At 33.9% G+C, this 19,990-nt stretch overlaps 1 protein-coding gene across 5 annotated transcripts; it reads left to right on the top strand.

Moving 5' to 3' along the window:
- The first annotated feature begins 2,282 nt into the window (after positions 1-2,282).
- On the top strand, positions 2,283-16,868 carry LOC124848273 (uncharacterized). 5 transcript variants are annotated; one of them, XM_088112376.1, is made up of 9 exons: positions 2,283-3,332; positions 5,604-5,900; positions 10,007-10,132; positions 11,820-11,900; positions 12,429-12,567; positions 15,879-15,938; positions 16,017-16,092; positions 16,242-16,298; positions 16,459-16,868. In XM_088112376.1, the coding sequence occupies exons 1-5, from the start codon at positions 2,471-2,473 to the stop codon at positions 12,500-12,502; spliced, it is 1,440 nt and encodes a 479-aa protein (XP_087968502.1). In that variant the 5' UTR covers positions 2,283-2,470; the 3' UTR covers positions 12,503-12,567; positions 15,879-15,938; positions 16,017-16,092; positions 16,242-16,298; positions 16,459-16,868. The 5 variants fall into 5 exon arrangements, with proteins under 5 accessions (XP_087968502.1, XP_087968507.1, XP_087968506.1 ...); XM_088112378.1 differs by lacking the exon at positions 12,429-12,567 and having other exon boundaries at positions 2,286-3,332; XM_088112380.1 differs by lacking the exons at positions 11,820-11,900; positions 12,429-12,567 and having other exon boundaries at positions 2,284-3,332.
- The last annotated feature ends 3,122 nt before the right edge of the window (positions 16,869-19,990 follow it).

The raw sequence follows: 19,990 nt of genomic DNA, 5'->3' as shown, positions 1-19,990 counted from the left end.
GCATAGGATTAATGTTCATTTGGTTTAGTACGTGTTTCATGGCATTCATATGTTTAGGTTCCGTTTCTTGTTTCTTTGCACCATTTAGTCGTAGCATTTGTAGGTTCAAGGTTTGTTATTGAAATTCATGATTAAAAGTGTTCAATAAGCTAGGTTTTTTTAACTGCATTTGTGCATTATTTTAGTTTAGGTGTCATATATCATTTACATGAGCATTCAAGAAACTAGAATTAGATAACATTTATAAGTTCTGTTTCAGACTTAAGAGATTTTATTCATTCCTTCATTTGCATTGTATTTTATTTTACTTTTATATACATATAAATACATATCATCATTCATTGCATGCACTAATATGAAATAATAATTGTACATTACCATTCGTTATAATTCCATTTTCTTTAGCATAAAACAAAATCATATTTCTACTTTCATGCATCATTCTAAATTAGGAAACATGCATAATTTAGAATTAGTTTAGTTAGAATCTTACCATTAATAGTTAGTTTCTTTCCTTTTTAATTTTGTTTTTCCCCACATAGTTAATAGTTGGTAAATATTAGGATTTTACTTTATATTTCGAAACTTAATAAGAATAGAGTCCTTGGATTAATCCTGAGGTTTTCCCTTTTACTACATTAGTAGGAAAACTTAGGATTTGTTGGTGTTTATTGAGACATAAACATTAATTTCAACAACATCTATTTTTTTTTAGTAACCTCAACTCTCCATTCAGGGTTGACTGTGATTTTGCATGTTCAAAACACCTTGCTGCAACAACCAAAGGTCCTCGTGCATTTTCTACTGATTTTGTGTGTTCTAGGTTCTTTGAGCACCATTAACACCATATCTTGCCTCCACTAACAATTCCTTTGTGCCTTTAATTTATGTAGCTTCTTCTTCGTTTAATTATGCAAAGCAATCACTAAATTCAAAGTCAGCATGCATAAGTGAATCATCAAACATTACAACTTTGTCAAAAGTGAACTTAGAATCATTTTTAATAATAAATAATGCATCAAAGGGTGGACATATATCATCAATACAAATAGTACGAGTATGAATATGTTCAATCTCAAATGTTGTTTTAAGAACTGTCACAAATGAGGTACTCATTGTTCCTTACGTTTTGATATTGTTGTTAGCACTTCCCTCCTCAATCACCAGTATGAGCTTTTGCACAAAAACTGTGTTGTTTGGATTCTCCTTCTCCTTCATATTGTCATCAACTTTACCTTTCTTCTTAGCCTGACATTTTCTTTCCTTAAGGCATCTTTCTCCTTAGCAATTATTTTCTTAAGCTTTGTAAACTTTTGTTGCATTTTTATTTGGGCCTCTAACATTCTAGCCATGTCGACCTTAGAGGGTCCAACTTCTGATCTCGATTATCACCAGGCTAACATGATCTCGATTGTCACTAGGCCCACATGATATCACAATTTATATGATATACTAGTAAAAATAACATGTGCTAATGACCATGCTTGTTAAGACTGAGATGATATTGATGTGCTTATCAAGGTCATAAAATAACACTAACTAAACTCTCATTATGTGAAGACCAAGATGAAATTGGATATACCTTTATTAAATGAATGTTAGATAGTTTCGGATATACATAATATAACTAATAATATCTACTATCTAGCTCTATTGGGTATGCTAAAAACATTCTGCGTATAATAATTTGTCAGAAAAAATGTTTTATATAACTTAAATAAATTATAAAGACAAAATAAATGTATAATTTAATTTAAAGATAAAACACAATTTTAAAAGTAATTTGAAAATAATAAACATATTTAACTCAATCCTATTATTAAAAATTGAATTAAATTATAAAAAAATTAAATACATTAAGTTTTCCAAATCTTACATATTCATATCTTAACTAGAGATAGAATATTTAAAAGGGTTAAATATGTTTTTAGTCCCTAAACTATTGACCGTTTCTGGTTTTCGTCCCTCTTCCAAAGTAAGGTACAATTTAGTCCTCAATCTTTAAAAAACGTTCGTTTTAGTCGAAAAAACGAACGTTTTGAGGACTAAAACGAGGACTAAAAACAAAATTTTGAGGACTAAAACGAACGTTTTTCTAAAGAATGAGGACCAAATTGTACCTTACTTTGGAAGAGAGACGAAAACCAGAAACGGCCAATAGTTTAGGGACTAAAAACATATTTAACCCTGTTTAAAAACTAACAATGAAATTTGCTTATATTTAAAAAAAAAACATTTTCTTTTTCTTTCTTGCGTAATGACGAGAAAGGAGGTAGAGACATAAAGTTGAAGTATTGAAAGTAACGCAGCCTTTGCTCCCTTCTTTGATCTCCTCTTCCCAAATCAACACCATTTGTATCCTCTTCTCCTCCGTCAGCTACCCACTCATTCCAACTCCTCCGACCATATCAAACCAGAAAACAAGGAAAGTGAGTGAGCAATCTCTCTGCTGCTTTGACTTTGTTTTGTAATGGTTGTTGTCCAAGGTTCCAAAGTCCCTCTCCCAAACCCTTCCTCCCTCTCTTCCTCTCCCCACCCTCACACCTCCATCCTCTTTGAACCCTCTTCTCTCTCTCTTGCACTTACCCACACTGATGCCTCCCTTTCTTTATACCCTTCTTTCTCTCCCCTTTCTCTCACTCCCTCTCAACCCCATACCCAAACCCTTAACATCCCTTCCCCCTCCTCCTCTTCCACCTTCCTTCTCCTCCAACAACACCCATCCGCCGCCACAGCCGTCATCTTCCTTGTCTCCTCCCCCTACCGCTCCCGCATCCTCCTCCGCTTCTATCGCCTGTGCCGCCGCGACCACTCCTCCTTCGAACGCGTCACACGTGTTCTCTGTTTGCATAAAGACCTCTGCTTTCACCCCGGCCTCGGTGTCCTCCTCGACGCCAAGCACGGGGCCGCCGTCAGACTCGCTGCCTCGGTCAACTACTTCACGCTCTACTCTCTCTCCAGCAACAAGGTATGGGTTTTCGCCGTCAAAGACGATGATGGTAGCGGAAACGACTGCAGCAATAGTAACGACGACGATGACAGTGGCAGCGCCAGTGGCAGTGGTGGTGTGAGATTGATGAGGCGCGCGGTGATTGACTGCGCACGGCCGGTTTTTTCTTTGAGTGTTGCATTTGGGTTTCTTATTCTCGGGGAGGAGAATGGGGTTAGGGTTTTTGGTCTTAGGAGGCTCGTGAAAGGAAAAGGTGGGAACAAGAGGTTTGGGAATTCAAAGCAGCTGAGGAATGGTGGTGGTGTTCGAGGAGGGGGTTTGGAGGTGGTGAACTGCAATGGGGATTTGGAAGGCAAGATGGAAAGACGTAGAGTTCTTGCTGGTAGGTGAATGAGTGAACTTTTTGTAAAGTTGCGTTAGGGTGTTTTGTTTTGAATTTAAGTGGAATGTGCTTACATTGCTGACTAACACTAGATTGTCATGTATGATACGAAGGTTCAACTGTGTAATAGTTACTTGAAAAATTGAACTTAGGGCTAGCAGTTTGATTTCTAGGGTGATTTTAGATTTAATTAGAATGTATTCATACTGTCGACTAATACTAGATTATCATGTGTGATAAGACGGTTGAATTTTGTAGGAGTTAATTTAAAAGTTGTATTTAGGTTTAACAGTGTGATTTCTACGGTGGTTCGGATGTAATTAGAATGGCACTGTCACCAGAACATGGATTGTCATATTGATGTCATTGTTGGCTTTTCTTCTGATGTTTGTTTTAAAAGTCATATATAGGGTGGTTTGTAGTTGCTTTGGTTGACATTTACACAGACAATGCATGAAAATTTGTAACTTGAATTTTTCAGCAGAGTTTGAAAAGAAAATGCTGATTTTATTGGTTTTGGCTTTCGAATTTGGTCTGTTTTTATGAAAATTAGGTTGTACGTTAATATAACTTGTAAGAGTACTTCACTAGAGACTACTAGTGTGTAGGAAATTCAATCATCATTATTCAGTGTCTTAATCCTCAATGATTTAGCAAAATTCTGTCTTTGCATTATTTGTTGCATTTCAACTTCTGTGGCCGTTGTACTCAATGTCCTTCGTAACAAGCACCTTTATATAAACCTTGAAACGGTTGAATTTGATTCAATTTCCAATTCTCTGGACCTCTGAGCTTTATTGATTTAGTTTTGGAATAGTGAATGACATACTGTGTGTTTGTGAAAGATACAAGAGTAGTCAATGTTAGCATATAGTGCCACTCAGACTGTTGCAGAATATAATGCTTGATGTCTGCTACAGGGAATTCATAATGCTGTGTGGATAGCAGCCAAAATTGGTGCCAAGTTCCTGAGGATAGTACTACCAATTACCTGTGAAAACCTGATTCTGCCTCCTTTTTTTCCTTTAATCAGTAAGCCATTTTTAGGGTTGTGATGGCAGATATTTTCTCCTTCAGAGTCATGAGTATTTGAATTAGAAAATTTGTACCTTTACTATAACCCAGTAGCCCATCTCTTTCAATTTTTAGCCAACGTGTTTACTGTCTCTTCCTCAACCTGTTGCTGGCCGTGCTTTATCCAGCCTAGAATGTCCCTTTTCTGGCCATGGTCAACACTTAAGTTTGTGGCCCCTGTTCTGATGTTTATGTGGTGGCCTCTGTTCGCTCTTTGCCAGCCTGTTCTGTCCTTCAACTTTTGTCTTTCTGTCTTTCTGTCTTCCTCTTCCCTCTTCATGGAGCTTGTGGTTGGCTTCCTAAGAAACCTATAAAAAAAATAACGCCCTTTGCTGACAACTTTGTAAGAAATGGGTAAAAAACATTTTATACTCTATTCAAACTCAAAACTGTTCTACTTATAAAATTTCTTATGTGAGAGGTACATTTGTCTGAAACTCACTGTAAAATGAGTGCAATTGGTTCAGGCTTAAGTTGGGTTTCCAGTAGTTAGCCATTTTTTTAAAGTATTGATTGCTGATAGTTCCTTCATTTGCACTGGACTATTTCTCTTTGACCAGCTTGAGACGATTGAGTTTAATTTTAAGCACTAATTGATAGTAATTTACTGCTGACTCTATAAAGTTTTAGTACTTAACAAATACCTAGTTGGAATGTGGTATTTGCTAAACCATGGGAACTAAAGGGTATTGATCTGTGTTCTTGTTACCTTCTCCGTCATTTTAAAACAGTGATCAATTAAAAATAGTGATTGATAATACTAGCCTATGTGTATCACACCGTGGTGTTTCTTAGCCTACTTTCAAGTTTCAGTAGCTTTAGCCATATATCTACCCTGGTCAAATGTAACAAATTGTGTTTCTATATCTAACTTCTGCTAACTATTTGTAGATATTTCTTGTTGACCAGGATATGTGTGCGATACAGGGTGCCATCCTTTGTTTAATCTCAAGATGTTTTAATGGTAAATAATTAAATATTAAGAACATATCTTTAACATTAAGCTGTATTTTGAATTTCTCGTGATAATAATGGAATCTCTATCTAGAAAACTGGCAATATACTTTCATTATCTTCCTATATTTTCTTAGAGTAGATCTGCATAGATATCATGATATGATTACTTTATTGTATGCCTTACTTTTAGTTGGTTCCAAATTTCCCCAGTACACCTAATCTATGTTTTCCTTCTTTCAGTGAAGCAGATAAATGTTAAATCAAAACACGATGACAGAGATGGAGGTTCATGTTTTGTAATGTTGAAGGGAAACAATGTTAATACAAATTCTGCTACCGAGGTATCCATGTCTATAAAGGCTATTTCCATTCAGGCTGTGTCCCAGAGGATGTTTCTGATCTTGGATTCTCATGGAGATTTACATTTGCTATCCCTGTCAAATTCTGGCATAGGAGTAGATGTCACTGGTAATGTTAGGCAACTGCCTCGTACAATGAAAGTGAAAAGTGTTGCTGTTCTTCCTGATCTATCTTCTAGTAAGTGTCACTTTCCTTATTTTATATTTCATTTTCAAAATTCAATTTGTGGTTGCTGTTTTAGTGAAATATATTATGTTGGTGTTGGCAAAAGTTGCTAAACATATGTTGATAATAATCATGTCTGTGCTGATAGCTCCTAATTAGCTTGATTGATCATAATTGCATGCTAAATATTGGATTGGTGTGTACATCCAAAAGACAAAATATCCCAATCATCCTCTTTCATCCATAAATATAAGGCAGGCAGTGGCGGGTGGGGGAGACTTAGTTCTCTTTTCTATCTGTGGTTTTTGGGCAAGTTTGTTTAAACTTAAAATAAGTGTTTTTGAAATAAGCAATTTAAAAAAATCACTTATTTAAGAAGCAGATAGGACTTTCTTATTTAATCTGAAAACTGTTTATGTAGAAAATAATAAGATTAGACAAGCACAGAGAAGAGGCAGAAATCTGCATATTTTATTGAATAAGCACTGATTTGAAAGAAAAGCACAAACAAACTGGTCCTCAGTCATTAATATCAGATTGAAAGATATGGACATTGGGAGACTTACTTTTGCAAACTGAGGTGACATATTATACATTTTTGATTTTGTTGCTTTAGTTATGTCAGAGCTAGTGTCATTGATGATGACAGAAAATATCGGACACCCAAAAATCTTTTATAAAGTTATAATGGGAATAGTAACGTGTTATGGCGGAAACATTACTGTCAAAGGAAATATAATACCACCATATATAATTGTAATGCAAAAGTAATGATATTATATTGAAAATAGGTATTTTTTTGAAAAATAATTATAGTGAAAGTGGAGAAGGCTTGGCCGGCAGTGGCGACCACCAAGCAGTGAAGGCAGCGGTGGCTGTTGGTGGCAGTAAGTTAGGGTAGCGGCTGAAAAGAATAAGAGAAAAGTGTTTTAAAGTTGAGTATTAGGGTTTGAAATTTTTATTGGGCCTGACCCAATTTTTAACTGCGTTTTAAACACAGAAAACAAATAAGGTTGGTGCCCTGCAATTAGGGTTTACTATCATGCGTGTGCGCTACTGCCCCTCTCTTCTTCCACTTTGCTGTCTGTTTTCTCCATGCAGCTGTCCTCTTTCTTCTTCACCCTGCTTTTTCCGTCATTTCTGTTCCACCACCGCCAGCCGCTATACAAAAAGCACCTTGTTGTGGCAGCAGGTTGGCAAACACTATCGGTTTTCGCCATGGCCCCGCCATAGCCAAAATTTGACAACACTGGTTAGAGCTTCCACATCAATTAAAATTATGACTAAATTATAGGATATAAGTGAGAGTATAAACTTCATCTTACAATCCTAACAAAGTTCGTTGACTTATTGTTCTACCTATTATTTGGTCTCTATCGGACTACTTATAAGTATCTAGTCTCACACGGTTAGAGATTTCACATTGATTAGAGATATAACTAAATTATAGTATATAAGTGAGTATAAAATTCACCTTAGAAACAAGTTTTCTAAGGTCGAGTCATGCCTAAATTCATTTTCTAAGATGTATCCATCCGTACAAAATTTACATTCTATTTCTAGACTTTTTGAGTTAGGTAGATAGAAAGGAAGATGACATTGTTTTATATATCCAAACTTGTTGAAAGTACTCAAACTTTTTGAGTTAGGTTACATTATTGTATTTTACCTGGTTGCCTATATTTACAAAAATTAAGATTCGGGAGGTGCTTAATATAAAGCTCTTATTGAGGGACCCTTGGAACCATTTGTTACCTGTACTCACACACAACTTGTTGTGGTTGGGACTTGAGATTGGATGAAGTACTTGTTAGGTTTATCAAGGGGAAGGTTTACTGGGGAGATATTACACCAATGAGATCTGAGCTTAATCATATAAGAGATTGACATCATTCTCAATCCAAAATCTTTATACGGTGCTCTACTTTCTCATTTCTAGTCAATGTGAGACTTAGACTCACTTGGATTCCAAATAGTACAAACATTGATGTAAAAATGTATTAACTAAAATTGTTTAGAGTTGGATTTATTTGTTTTTTTTCTTATTTGTGTTTGTAGCCTTGAAGGATAATCAAATTAAAACAATAGGTTTAAATGCGTACTTCGTCCCCATATTAACAGGTGAATTTTTGTTTAGTACCCGATTTTAAAAATGAAGACATTAGGTCCCTATGTTATGAAAAGTATACGAATAAGGTTCACAAAGAAAGAACAAGTTCAACAAATCATCAAAGAAAAAGCTAAACAAGAGAGAGAAAAAGTTGAATAACAGAAGAGAGAAGAGAAAAAGTACGGTCACATCAGCATGGACTTAATGTCGTTGCTGTCAACTTAACGGACAAGACTTTATTCATACACTTTTCATAACATAGGGACTCAATGTCTTCATTTTTAAAACCGGATACTAAACAAAAATTCACATCTTAACACGAGGACAAAGTAATCATTTAAGCCTAAAACAATAATAAGCCTTATTGTGCTAATACCTTTATCAGGGTTATTAAGTGAACAAATATTCTTTGGAATCATTTGAAATGTATTTGTGCTTTCTAACCCAATAGACTATAAATAAATTTAATGAAATAAACTTGAGAGACTAATTACTTGAAAATTCGTGAAATAAAATAGTAATAAATTTTGACGTGTCTTCATTATTAGAATATATGAAAGTATCTTATTATATCTTACATTTTTTCCCCTTTAGAATTACTTTATATTTCCCATTATCTTTTGTGACTGGTACCTGTACTGAATATTCTTATTTAATTGTGATTATAAAAAATCTACTATGGCGGTGCCACAGTGAAAATCAGTGGCGGAGTTATGCCTTGCCCCAACATCATGGGGTGGCGATGTGGGTTTTTCATGGTGGCCCATTGCGGCTGCTTTGGGTGTCATGTAGTGGTGTTGCAGAATGGACATGGTGGAAGTTGCGGAGTGGCACGATGGAGTAGCAGCAACATCATTTGTGACAAACAAGGGAATAATAGAGACTATGGTGGGAAACTGAAAGACAAAAGGCTGTGGACCGGACCTGAGAAGTGAAAACCCTAATTATCCGTTTTCTTTCTTTTTTTTTTTCCACCAGGAGTCAGCCCAATTGTTTTCTTTTAAAAAAGGAATTGGTCCAAACAAGTGCTGCCCAAACCTAACATTACAATAGAATATTGATTTAGGAGACCCTACCCACCTTGAACCCACATCCTGTCCTTCACTGTTGTGCAGTCCCACTGCTGCAGCTGCCACTGCTGATCACACCATTGCTGCCACTTCTGCTGACGCTGCCACTGCTGCTGTCACTGCCACCACTGCTTCTGTTGCTAGTGCAGCCGCCACTTCCATTGACGCCACTGCATCTCCACCCTAGCCACATTAAACCAGCAGCTCCTACATTATGTTTTGTTATATTTTAAATTTTGAACTTGAAAATTTCAATATCTATATTTTGCATTTTCTATATTATATATACATACACACATATTTTTCTGCAGTGGTCTGCAATAACCAGTTATGGCTTCCGATATATCTTCATTTTTAGGTCTCCGGTATTTTCCTTTTTCCGATATAGATAACACTGAATATGATAAAAGTATAAAACGGTTAGTCCTTTAGGTTTCATAAACATACCATCACATTGTAGTATAATTAAGTATAAATTTGCTATTGTTCACTCAAATCCACTTGTTCTTATAAGATGTTTTGTAGTTTTTGTTGGAATACAATGGGTATAGGATGAGTTAATCATTGCTATGCCTTTCTCGTGTTAGTCAATGCTTAGTAGTTTCATTTTGTATTCATGTTTTCGAGATATGTCTACCATTGGATTTCTCTGGATAAACAAGAAGAGTTTTAAGGATCAGCTATGTGAGACTGGAAAGGTTGCCCTGGTTGCTAGTCTACATACTGTGTGCATGACCTTTGGTTCAGATAACAATGTGAAAAGAGTGAAGCATTTTAAATTTATAATAGACTCACTGAGTTGCTTCAGAATGTCAATAGCACTTTACAGTAGGATGTTTAAAATTATGGTATGGTTCTTCAAATAGTTATTAGATATAATGCATCAAATATATTGTATTTTGTTCTCACTGCAACTAAAACTACTCTTTATTTTGCAGTGTCTCAGACTATCTGGATATCAGATGGATGCCATTCTGTGCACATGTTCACTGCAATGGACATAGAAAATGCTTTAAATGAAACGGACGGAAATGATTCCAATGAAAAGCTTTTACGTCTCCCAGGTTCACAAACTTTCATTTCCTTTGTTGATTTAATTAGTTATTGTTTCAGAAATCTGTAAATTGCTGTAATTATCTTCTACTACGAGTAGCCAACACCAATTGAACTAAAATATTTAGGAATATACTTAATCACGTATCTAGAGGGCTTAATTGATCTCTCTCATAATCTTCTATTTATCAGAATAAATTGATACAAGAATACATGATAAATAGGGTAACCCTAGACACAATATAATCATGATAAATAGGGTAACCCTAGACACAATATAATCATGATAAATAGGGTAATCCTTGACACAATATAATGATGATAAAATAGGATAAATATCCTAACACTCCCCCTCAAGTTGGAGCATACAAATTGTATGTACCAAGCTTGGAACAAATAAACTCAATTCGAAGGCCCCTTAATGACTTCGTCAATACATCTGCGAGTTGATCGTTTGACCCAATAAACTCAGTACATATTTCTTTAGTCAACAATTTTTCACGAACAAAATGACAATCAATTTCTATATGTTTAGTCCTCTTGTGAAACACTGGATTTGATGCAATGTAGAGAGCAACTTGATTGTCGCAATACATCTTCATATTATGGATGTCATAGAATTTAAGCTCTTGAAGGAATTGTTTCACCCATATAAGTTCATATGTTAGTGATGCCATTGTCCTATACTTGGCTTTAGCGGTTGATCGAGCTACTACATTTTGTTTCTTACTTTTCCATGAAATAATGTTTCCTCCCAGAAAAACACAATATCATGTAGTAGACCGTCTATCAATAGGCGAACCTGCCCAATCTGCATCACAATACCCAGAGACCTGAATACTTCCTTTATCTTCATATAACAATCTTTGCCCAGGCGCCTTTTTGACATACCTTAGAATGCAAATGAGAGCATTCCAATGGTCAACACATGGAGCTACATGAACTGACTAACCACTCCGACTACAAAGGATAAATCTGGCCTTGTAATAGTAAGATAAATCAATTTTCCAACCAGTCTTTCAGATGGGATCGCCCGCTCTAATGCCAACTTTAGAATTAAATTGTAAAATAATTCTAGAGGGCTTAATTGATCCCTCTCATAATCTTCTATTTATAAGAATAAATTGATACAAGAGTACATGATAAATAGGGTAACCCTAGAAACAATATAATCATGATAAATAGGTAACCTTAGACACAATATAATCATGATAAATAGGGTAACCCTTGACACAATATAATCATGATAAAATAAGATAAATATACTAATACATCTAAAAGAATGTAGCTGATAAAAGGAATGGAGACTGGACCTAACTCCTGGATTCCACGCAAAGAAAATGAATGTGAGGGTGGAAGGAATTGAAGCTGCATGCCCATGAAAAAAGCTGAATGGAGAATTTATGGTAACTGCTTGTTGAGGTGACAATAGATCTGAAAGAGGAGACTAGCTCAATCCTAGATTTCAGATAGTAGCTGTGCAAGGATTAAGAAAAAGAGAATGATGGTGGGATTGTTGTATAAGTAAAGCTTAGTGAAATTTGGTAATAATATCATTTTATTTTGTATTAATATTTGAGCTTTTGTAACGAATTCATTGACTATAATTTTATATAAGGATTATAGAACACCGCCTTCTGAGTTTCCTTCTCTTCACTTGTCATGCATAGTCTAAGTAACTTTTGCTTTCTAATTCAGTTGTACGAGTTCTTTTCTCTAGTGAGAAGATCCAAGACATCATTTCTCTATCTGCAAATTCCGTTCTGATTCTTGGACAAGGTAAAATATATTTAATTTTGTTTTTACCTTTGACTATTTGTTAAATTCTATGCCAAGGACATTTTTACTTCTTCTGCCTCCTTCTTTTGACAAACCATAATAATAAAGATAAAGCAAAGAAAAATAAGTGTTGAAAACGCACAGTGGAATGTTTAAAAGAATGATAACAACCAAGAGGGAGGTCAATTGGTTTTCCGTTAAAATTGCTCCTTTTTAACAAGTTTTCACTTTTTAAAAATTTGTTTAACAAGTCAGAAAAATTACTTTTAATAATAGAAATTAAACAAAGGTGGATAAGGAAGAGAAGCTTGCACAAATAATTTTTATACTGGTTTAGATTAAAATATCCTACGTCCAGTTATTAATCTCTAAAAAGAGGGATTAACTTATCAACTAAAATAAACAAGCAAAGTTACAATAATGGAGTAAAGTGTAAGTTCAGAAAATACTTCTCTTAACAGATAAGAGATGAACAACACTTCCTTTTGACCAACAAAAAGATGAACACAACTTGACTTTGCTTTGCAGATATGCTTCACCACTTAGACACACTAAGAAAAAACACTTCCTTCTTCAAGCACCAAGTACTCAAGCTCATTTAAACACAGAGATTATTTCAGACAATGCACCTCAAACAATTCAAGTTTTAAAAGAGCTCAGATACAAGGTATTTATAGGCCAAGGTTTGAAAAGGGTCAGAAGCTTAAGAGTTAGCTTCTAATTGTATGAGATAATCGATTATCCCAAATGATAATTGATTATTCTAGAAAATTATAAAAGTGTTTCTCCCTGGGATAATCTATTATCCCAAGTGATAATTGACTATTTGCGAACCTTAGCAAATCATGTTTTTTGAGGATAATGAATTATCACTTGTGATAATTGATTATCTACGAATTAAAATGTTTCTTATGTTTCCTGGGATAATTGATTATCTCAAGTGATAATCAATTATTCCAGTGAGTGTTCTGAAAATAGAGCATTTTGAGTTCACTACTCTAATGACTTAACTATTACAACCTTAAATAAAACAAAAGCTTTAATAGACATTCATCCAAGCATATAATAATTTTTGCTTCAAGTCTTTGTGCACTTCATTATCAAAATCATTTTAAACTTTGCATCAGCTTATTGCTAACAGTAAGTACTTTTGGCATGTCACCATGGTAGTTGAATTGTGAATCTATTGTCTATCGGAGAGTTTAAATTTTGAATCGTGAATTGTACTATTCATAAACATTAAAAAAATGTAACAATGTTTAAATATATAAGATATATAAATATGCAAAGAGACAATTAATAACAAAACAACCTCAAATAGAGTGGTTGTATGTATATAGTTTCACAATTTCAGCAACACATCCTTCCAAAAACAGTGTGGTTACTGCATAATCACAATAAAACTGTAAAATAATTCTAGAAGGCTTAATTGATCCCTTTCACAATCTTCTATTTATAAAAATAAATTGATACACAAGTACATGATAAATAGGGTAATCCTAGACACAATATAATCATGATAAATAGGATAACCCTTGACACACTATAATGATGATAAAATAGGATAAATATCCTAACAGTTGTATGTATGTATATATACCACATAGTTTCACAATTTCAGCTACACATCCTTCCAAAAACAGTGTGGTTACTGCATAATATTCTTTTAATATGGCTATATGCTACTAAACAAATTCTGCATTATAGCCATCCCAAAAATAAGGGTTGTTGCTGCTGCTACTGTTACAGGTATTCAGACCTATGTGAAACAACCTTTGAGAACCGTATATCTTTATTCCAACAATACACTAGGTTTCCTCCAAATGGAGAAACTGAATCACACATACAACTTCTAGTTATTCGAGAGAACCAGACTCTCCACTTCCCTAGATTTACAGAACTTCCAAAACAAAGATAAAAACTGCTAAACAACTGCCCATGCAGACTTTATAAAAGTCTGAGACAGCAAAACTATCCCTCAGACAGTTATAATTGTCTGTCAGTTTTTATTCCTTCTGGTATAAACCTTCCCCTTGAACCTATCAATACCCCTCCATGAAGTTTCACTTTGTCCTCAAGGTGAAAAGCAAAGCAGGAAACCCCTTATGCAAAACAACCTTGAGAACTGTAGATCTTTATTCCAACAATACGCTAGGTTTCCTCCAAATGGAGAAACTGGAACACACAGACAACTTCTGGTTATTGGAAAGAACCAGACTCTCCACTTCCCTATATTTACAGAATTTCCAATACAAAGATAAAAACTGCTAAACAACTGCCCATGCAGACTTTAGAAAAGTCTGAGACAACAAAACTACCCCTCAGAAAGTTATAAATATCTGTCAGTTTCTATTCCTTCTAGTATAAACCTTCCCCTTCAACCTATCACTGCAATTTGTATAATTACTAGATACAAACATATTTACGGTTGTTGCTTGTATCCTAAACAACCTCAAAAACAAACATTCTATTCTAAATTATTCATATTTCATCATCATCATCATCATCTCCAAGATCTACATCAATCAAGTCATCTTCATCATCTATTGAAAGTTTTTCCCCTTCATTAATGTCTTCAAAGTCTTCCTCATCTCCTACTATGGATTTTCCTTTTTTATTGGTCTTGGCATTTAAGTTTCTAGGACCTATATTAGCAAAACAAAAAGAAATAAAGTTTAGTTCTAGTTTGTTGAACATTCAAATTTTAACTTCCACAAATTGTAAATAATAATCACCTCTTAAACATCAAAAACACTCATGTACATCCATCCATGAAGAATCAATAGGCAAGCAAGGATTTTCTTTTTCAGTAATCCATTCATCATCCGATTCAATATCGGACAAACATACGAGATCATAAGTTTTCCCCTTCTCTTCTCTACTCTTTTGTCTCAACTCTAATCTTCATTGTTCCGATCTATTTCTTCTCTTAGTATGGACTTGGTCAAATGTGCTCCTATTCCTTTTATCGAATATAGTAAAACTAGGTATAAGATTAATCTCCCTTGTATTTAAAATACACATAAGGTAATATATTTATAATGAAAAATGATACAAGTATATATGGCAACCAAACATAAATATGGTAAATAGAGGATATTGTTTAAAACAATATCAACAATATCTACCAATATCAAACAATAACAAAAGTCTATGTTTTCCTAATTAACATAAAACACAATATATTTAACACCTTTCACACCCTCTTGCTCTACATGTGAGGCTCAAAATTTTCATGGCTATCTTTTGTAACTCTTTACCTTCTCCATTACTCTCCCACCAAAGAGCTATCAAAACAAAGAAGTGTTGAATTATAATATAATGTAATTAAAAATTATAAATCATATAAAAATAGTAATGAGAGTAATTTCATTACCAGGTTGACTTCAACACTTCTTGAATGTGCTTGGCCATGGATAAAGGGTATGCTATCATCATGTTTGAAGTTCAACAAATGGGTAACCACAAATGAAAAACACCCTCCTTGCCCAGAAACATCTGTAGGGGAAATATAGGGTTTCAAATTGGAGGGTAAATTTGTATCATGAATCGTGTGATTTCCAATTGTATCGTACGATTCGGGAGTAAAAATGATATATCTCACGATTTGAATCGCAGAGGGGTTGAATTATGTCAGTATAAAGCCTTTGTTAAATTGTCATTTGCATCTTTTAGTATCATCAATGTAAATTTTTTTATTTTGGACTGTATATCATATTTAAAATTTCAAACCTGCTATGGGCTGTTGTGCATTAGTTTCCAACATTATTTTCATGGGCCTAAGGTTGCTTTCATCTACCCCTTACCAAGACAGCAGGATCCGATAATGGTGGAAGTATTGCCCTGTTAGTTCAGTTGTAGTTCCATTATATAAATTATTGCATAATATGTTTTTTATTACTCCTCTTGTGAAGTTCCTGGCTTGATATATTCTGTTTTCTCCGTCTTCACCATGTAAAAACTTTGCCTGCTCAACAGGAAGCTTATATGCATATGCAATTTCCTGAAGCTGCTTTGAGTTTTTAATCTTTTTCAGTGGTAAGAATTTGCCTCATTCTTTCTTAACTTACTGACCTACCAGCTACAAAGTTTGATGTAAGCATTTTTTTTTTGTAGGAAATCAATATATCTGGCACCCTTGATGTTTCTAAAGTATACTTGTGTGGTTCATCGATAAATCATCTCTCTCGTGGTAAGTTGTATCAGTTGTTACAAATACATTGTTACCCAAACAGTGAGATGTTTTAGAACACGAAATAATATTTTCCTCTTGAATTTTTTTCTTCTCCATTACAAATTATGTGAATAACATGGTTGGCATATTCATAATTCTTGAGTCAGGTGCTCTGGTTGCCCTCTCCTTATAGCGCATCCCTTTGATACTGGAGACCATGAAAGGTATATAAATTTTTTGCTGCAACCCTTTTGGGTTCACACCTGCTCTTCAAATTTTGTTGTATATGTGATTGCTAGGGATAATATATACAGGTTCTTGATTGTTAACCAAGTTATCAATAACATGTCCTGACAAGGGAATGCCTTTTTATTTCTTGTTTAGATTGGCAGCAAGCGTCATTATGGAGTTTCTGTTTTTGGGGCTGAGGTTTTCAAGATCTTAAAGCTGCCTGTCCCGCAAAACCTGCCAGTTAACTGCCGGAGGACATACGTCCTACAAAGATGTTGGCTCTTCATCCAACTTGCTTGATGCTCATCTCTTGGAGTTGGTTGAAAACATGGTTTTCTGCCAGAGAACTTAGCAAGGTTCGATATAAAAGGCATGATCTTGGCAATTGTGTTTTCTCCGTTTGTTAGAAAAGTGTTTTCTGGATTTCAATTTTCTCATTCTAGTTACGTCTATGGTTTACTACTATGCGAGTTTGTGGAGTTGGAGGCTTGTCTTGTTATTTATGCTACGTTAACTTTATAGCCTGTCATGTTTTGCTCTCTTAACCATCTCGATTTCTTTGATGCCGTTTTACCTAAAATTGCGACGAGTTTGAGTTTGACGACTGTATGTATTATTGGGCTGGGGAAGGTATCATTTGTAAAACTGAAAGATGAAACGAGAGGTCCTAAAACTAGACACTAATGGGTTTTCCCCAATTCCAATTGCGTTTGATGCAGATGATTGTAAGGGTTCAGGATAAACTTTTCAGAAAGGTAGGAGTTTAAGAAAATTGGTGGTAGAGAAATAAAATGGAAAACTACATAGCTACATTTGGATTCAATAGATGTTATGAGGGGAAAGCTTGTTTCAATGCAAGGTAAATGATGACATCATCTAATCATGACAAAACACTTTCAAGAAGATCGAAGTCATATATTAGATTCTTTCTTGGACCATCTTGAATCATCATACAGCTTTTAATAGAGCAGAATAATTTGAGGTCGTGAATCATTTTTTCCATTATCCATCTTGCTTTCGCATTTTCATCATCATAATATCTTTTAATGTTTTGGTCCAGCCTAGTTTTAGGAGATTGTTTTCAGTAAAGAATATTTCTAACCGTAACAAAGTTAAAAGTGAATAAATGGAAATAGGCGAGGAATGAAAATTAAAGATGTTTAGTTGAAGAAAATAGAAAAGAAATGAAGAAAGGCAGAGAAGTAAATAAGTGAATGGTAAAGCATATTGGTGTTTACTCATCTTTTAATATTCATCTGTTTTAATTGTTATACTGAACAATGGAAGGCAATGATCAAGCAAAGGGGTGTTTAATAATTGGATACGGTATCAATCAAAATCTTGTTGCACAGGTGTTGGGGGCACTGAAAAGATAAGACATTGGAGTGAAAGTGAGGATGAAAATCTCCTTAGAAAACGAGGAAAATAAATGAAGTGTATGGACCCAACTAACAAAACCTTTCTTGCTTGATACCTACTTGGCGTACACATCAGACAAAAAGTGATGACTATGAAGAGGTCCAGGTGGGGCCCCTCTGCTCCCATTGTGTAAGGACCCTGCCTTATTAAATTTTGCAGGATTTTAGAAGCATGTGGCCTGCACATGCACAACCACAAACCCTTTCTTGCTTCAATCTCTCCACTCTACTGACAGGTGACATTCACTTTGACAGTCACTTCACAGCCCATACTGAAAGCTACCCAACACTGTTTACTGATCATGCATGTTATCCCTTTCCCAACTCCCAACTTGCAAAACAGTAATAATGCAGACGGATTCCCCCTTCATTGGGCTTTCCGTAGGTATCTCAGTTTTTGACAAAACTCATGGACCCAACTTTTGTTTTTAAGCATCTTTTTTCACAAAATTAACAACGGATTATAATTTCTTCAGCCATAATTACATCTGATAACTTTCCATTTATATAATTCTTGGGGTTTAGAAGTTCGCATTTAACAAGCGTTCAACTTTTATGTAATTTTAAACAGAGAAAATTCATGCAAATTTTCTGGTTGAATGTTGTATTTCTCATCTGGGAACCTAATCTGTCCAAGTACGGAAACATGCATAATCACTGAGATAATATCAGAATTAACTGACTTTGTTAAATTTGTATTTTACAAAACATTATTGCATAAAGGAGATGTCCACAACTTTAAAATCAGAAACCAGTTCTTTCATCAAGCGTTCAAATTTTCTAGAAAGATTCGAGTCATTTCTTCTATGTTCCCTTTGGTTTAAACCACCCTGGAAGCTTGTTTGTGATTTTTTCAGATTATGCTTATCGTTGATAATGATCTAACATATCTGATTGCTGCTAAAGGAGAAGTTTCCTGAATTGGGTATCGTGAGTTTGTGTCTCATCAAACAAAAATTAATGAATTTGTGAGATGGTATGACATTCTTTTGAATAAATGCCACAAAATAATGGATGTTGGCTTTTTTTTAAGTGCAAAACAATTTAAAGGGGAACCCACATATGTCAACCTTTCTCTATCCAATTGCCAGAAATTGATAACCATATTACAACCAAGATTATTGTTTTGGAAAATCATGATGGACCGACCCAAATTATATGGGATTGTACAATAAGTTCGAAATATCTACCAAAGAATGTGCTTCATCTTCAAGTGAGTGCATTCATAATAAAGTAAATAATTATTTTCGGTATTTTTGTGTAATAAGTATTTTTTAAAAAATTGACTTATTATGGGTTAACTGTGAAAAAACATTATAATGTGTTGAATATAAGGAAAACTAGGTATGAGATTAATATCTCGTGTTAAATATATATGTATAGAATATCTATTTAATAGAAGAAATATGGGTTAAGCCCAAAATACAAATAAGAAATAATAACAAATTAACTAAAAGAAAGAAAATAAAGATAATATAAAAATAATATATATAATATTCCTCCTCAAGTTGATGCATATAAATCGTACGTACTAAACTTGTTATTAATATAATCAATAAATATTTAGTCTATTCCTACATTTGAGTGACATTAAATTGTTAATGATTTGTGAAGATGATACAAAAGATGAAATACTAATCTAGAAGACTCCCCTGAGCAACAAATCTTTTTTTGCATATTGACATTAGGAATACATGGTTGACATCCAGTAGATAAATAGATCATTGTTGAAGATTAACATCGAGTGCATAAAAATGTCATTGTTGAAAAGTTATCACGACTATAAATAAATTAACAAAAGTTATTTTTGTCATGGTAAAACAAGATCAAATATTACAGTGACAAAAGAAAAGTTAGAAGAAACCATACTGGATAATCAAGAAATATGACTTTAATATGTTTAATATGAATAATCAAGAAATGAGTTTTTTTATAAAATAAAAAAAATTTGACTATATTAGTAATGGTCAATATTAAAATATACACAGTATATTTAATAAATCGTATTTTATATTTAAGAAAAAAATTAAAATATACTTATGTTAAGTTGATAAATTAAGTATAAATCCATTGCTACGTCAAAATATATAATAAATCTTATTATTTTATATTAAATTATATATTGAATTACTAGTGAGAACACATTGGTTATGTATATATGTATTTTAATTTTTTATGACAACTTAAAATAATAAAATTATAATTACAAAAACAAATATTAATAATTTTTTATTGTAGATAATTTTTATTTATTTTATAAATAATTT

This window comes from Vigna umbellata, chromosome 4 (genome assembly GCF_029865625.1).
Source record: "Vigna umbellata cultivar VRB3 chromosome 4, Vumbellata_1.0, whole genome shotgun sequence".
Lineage (NCBI taxonomy): Eukaryota > Viridiplantae > Streptophyta > Magnoliopsida > Fabales > Fabaceae > Vigna > Vigna umbellata.
The sequence above is the reverse complement of the archived record's forward strand: the minus strand, read 5'-3'. Positions and strand labels throughout refer to the sequence as shown.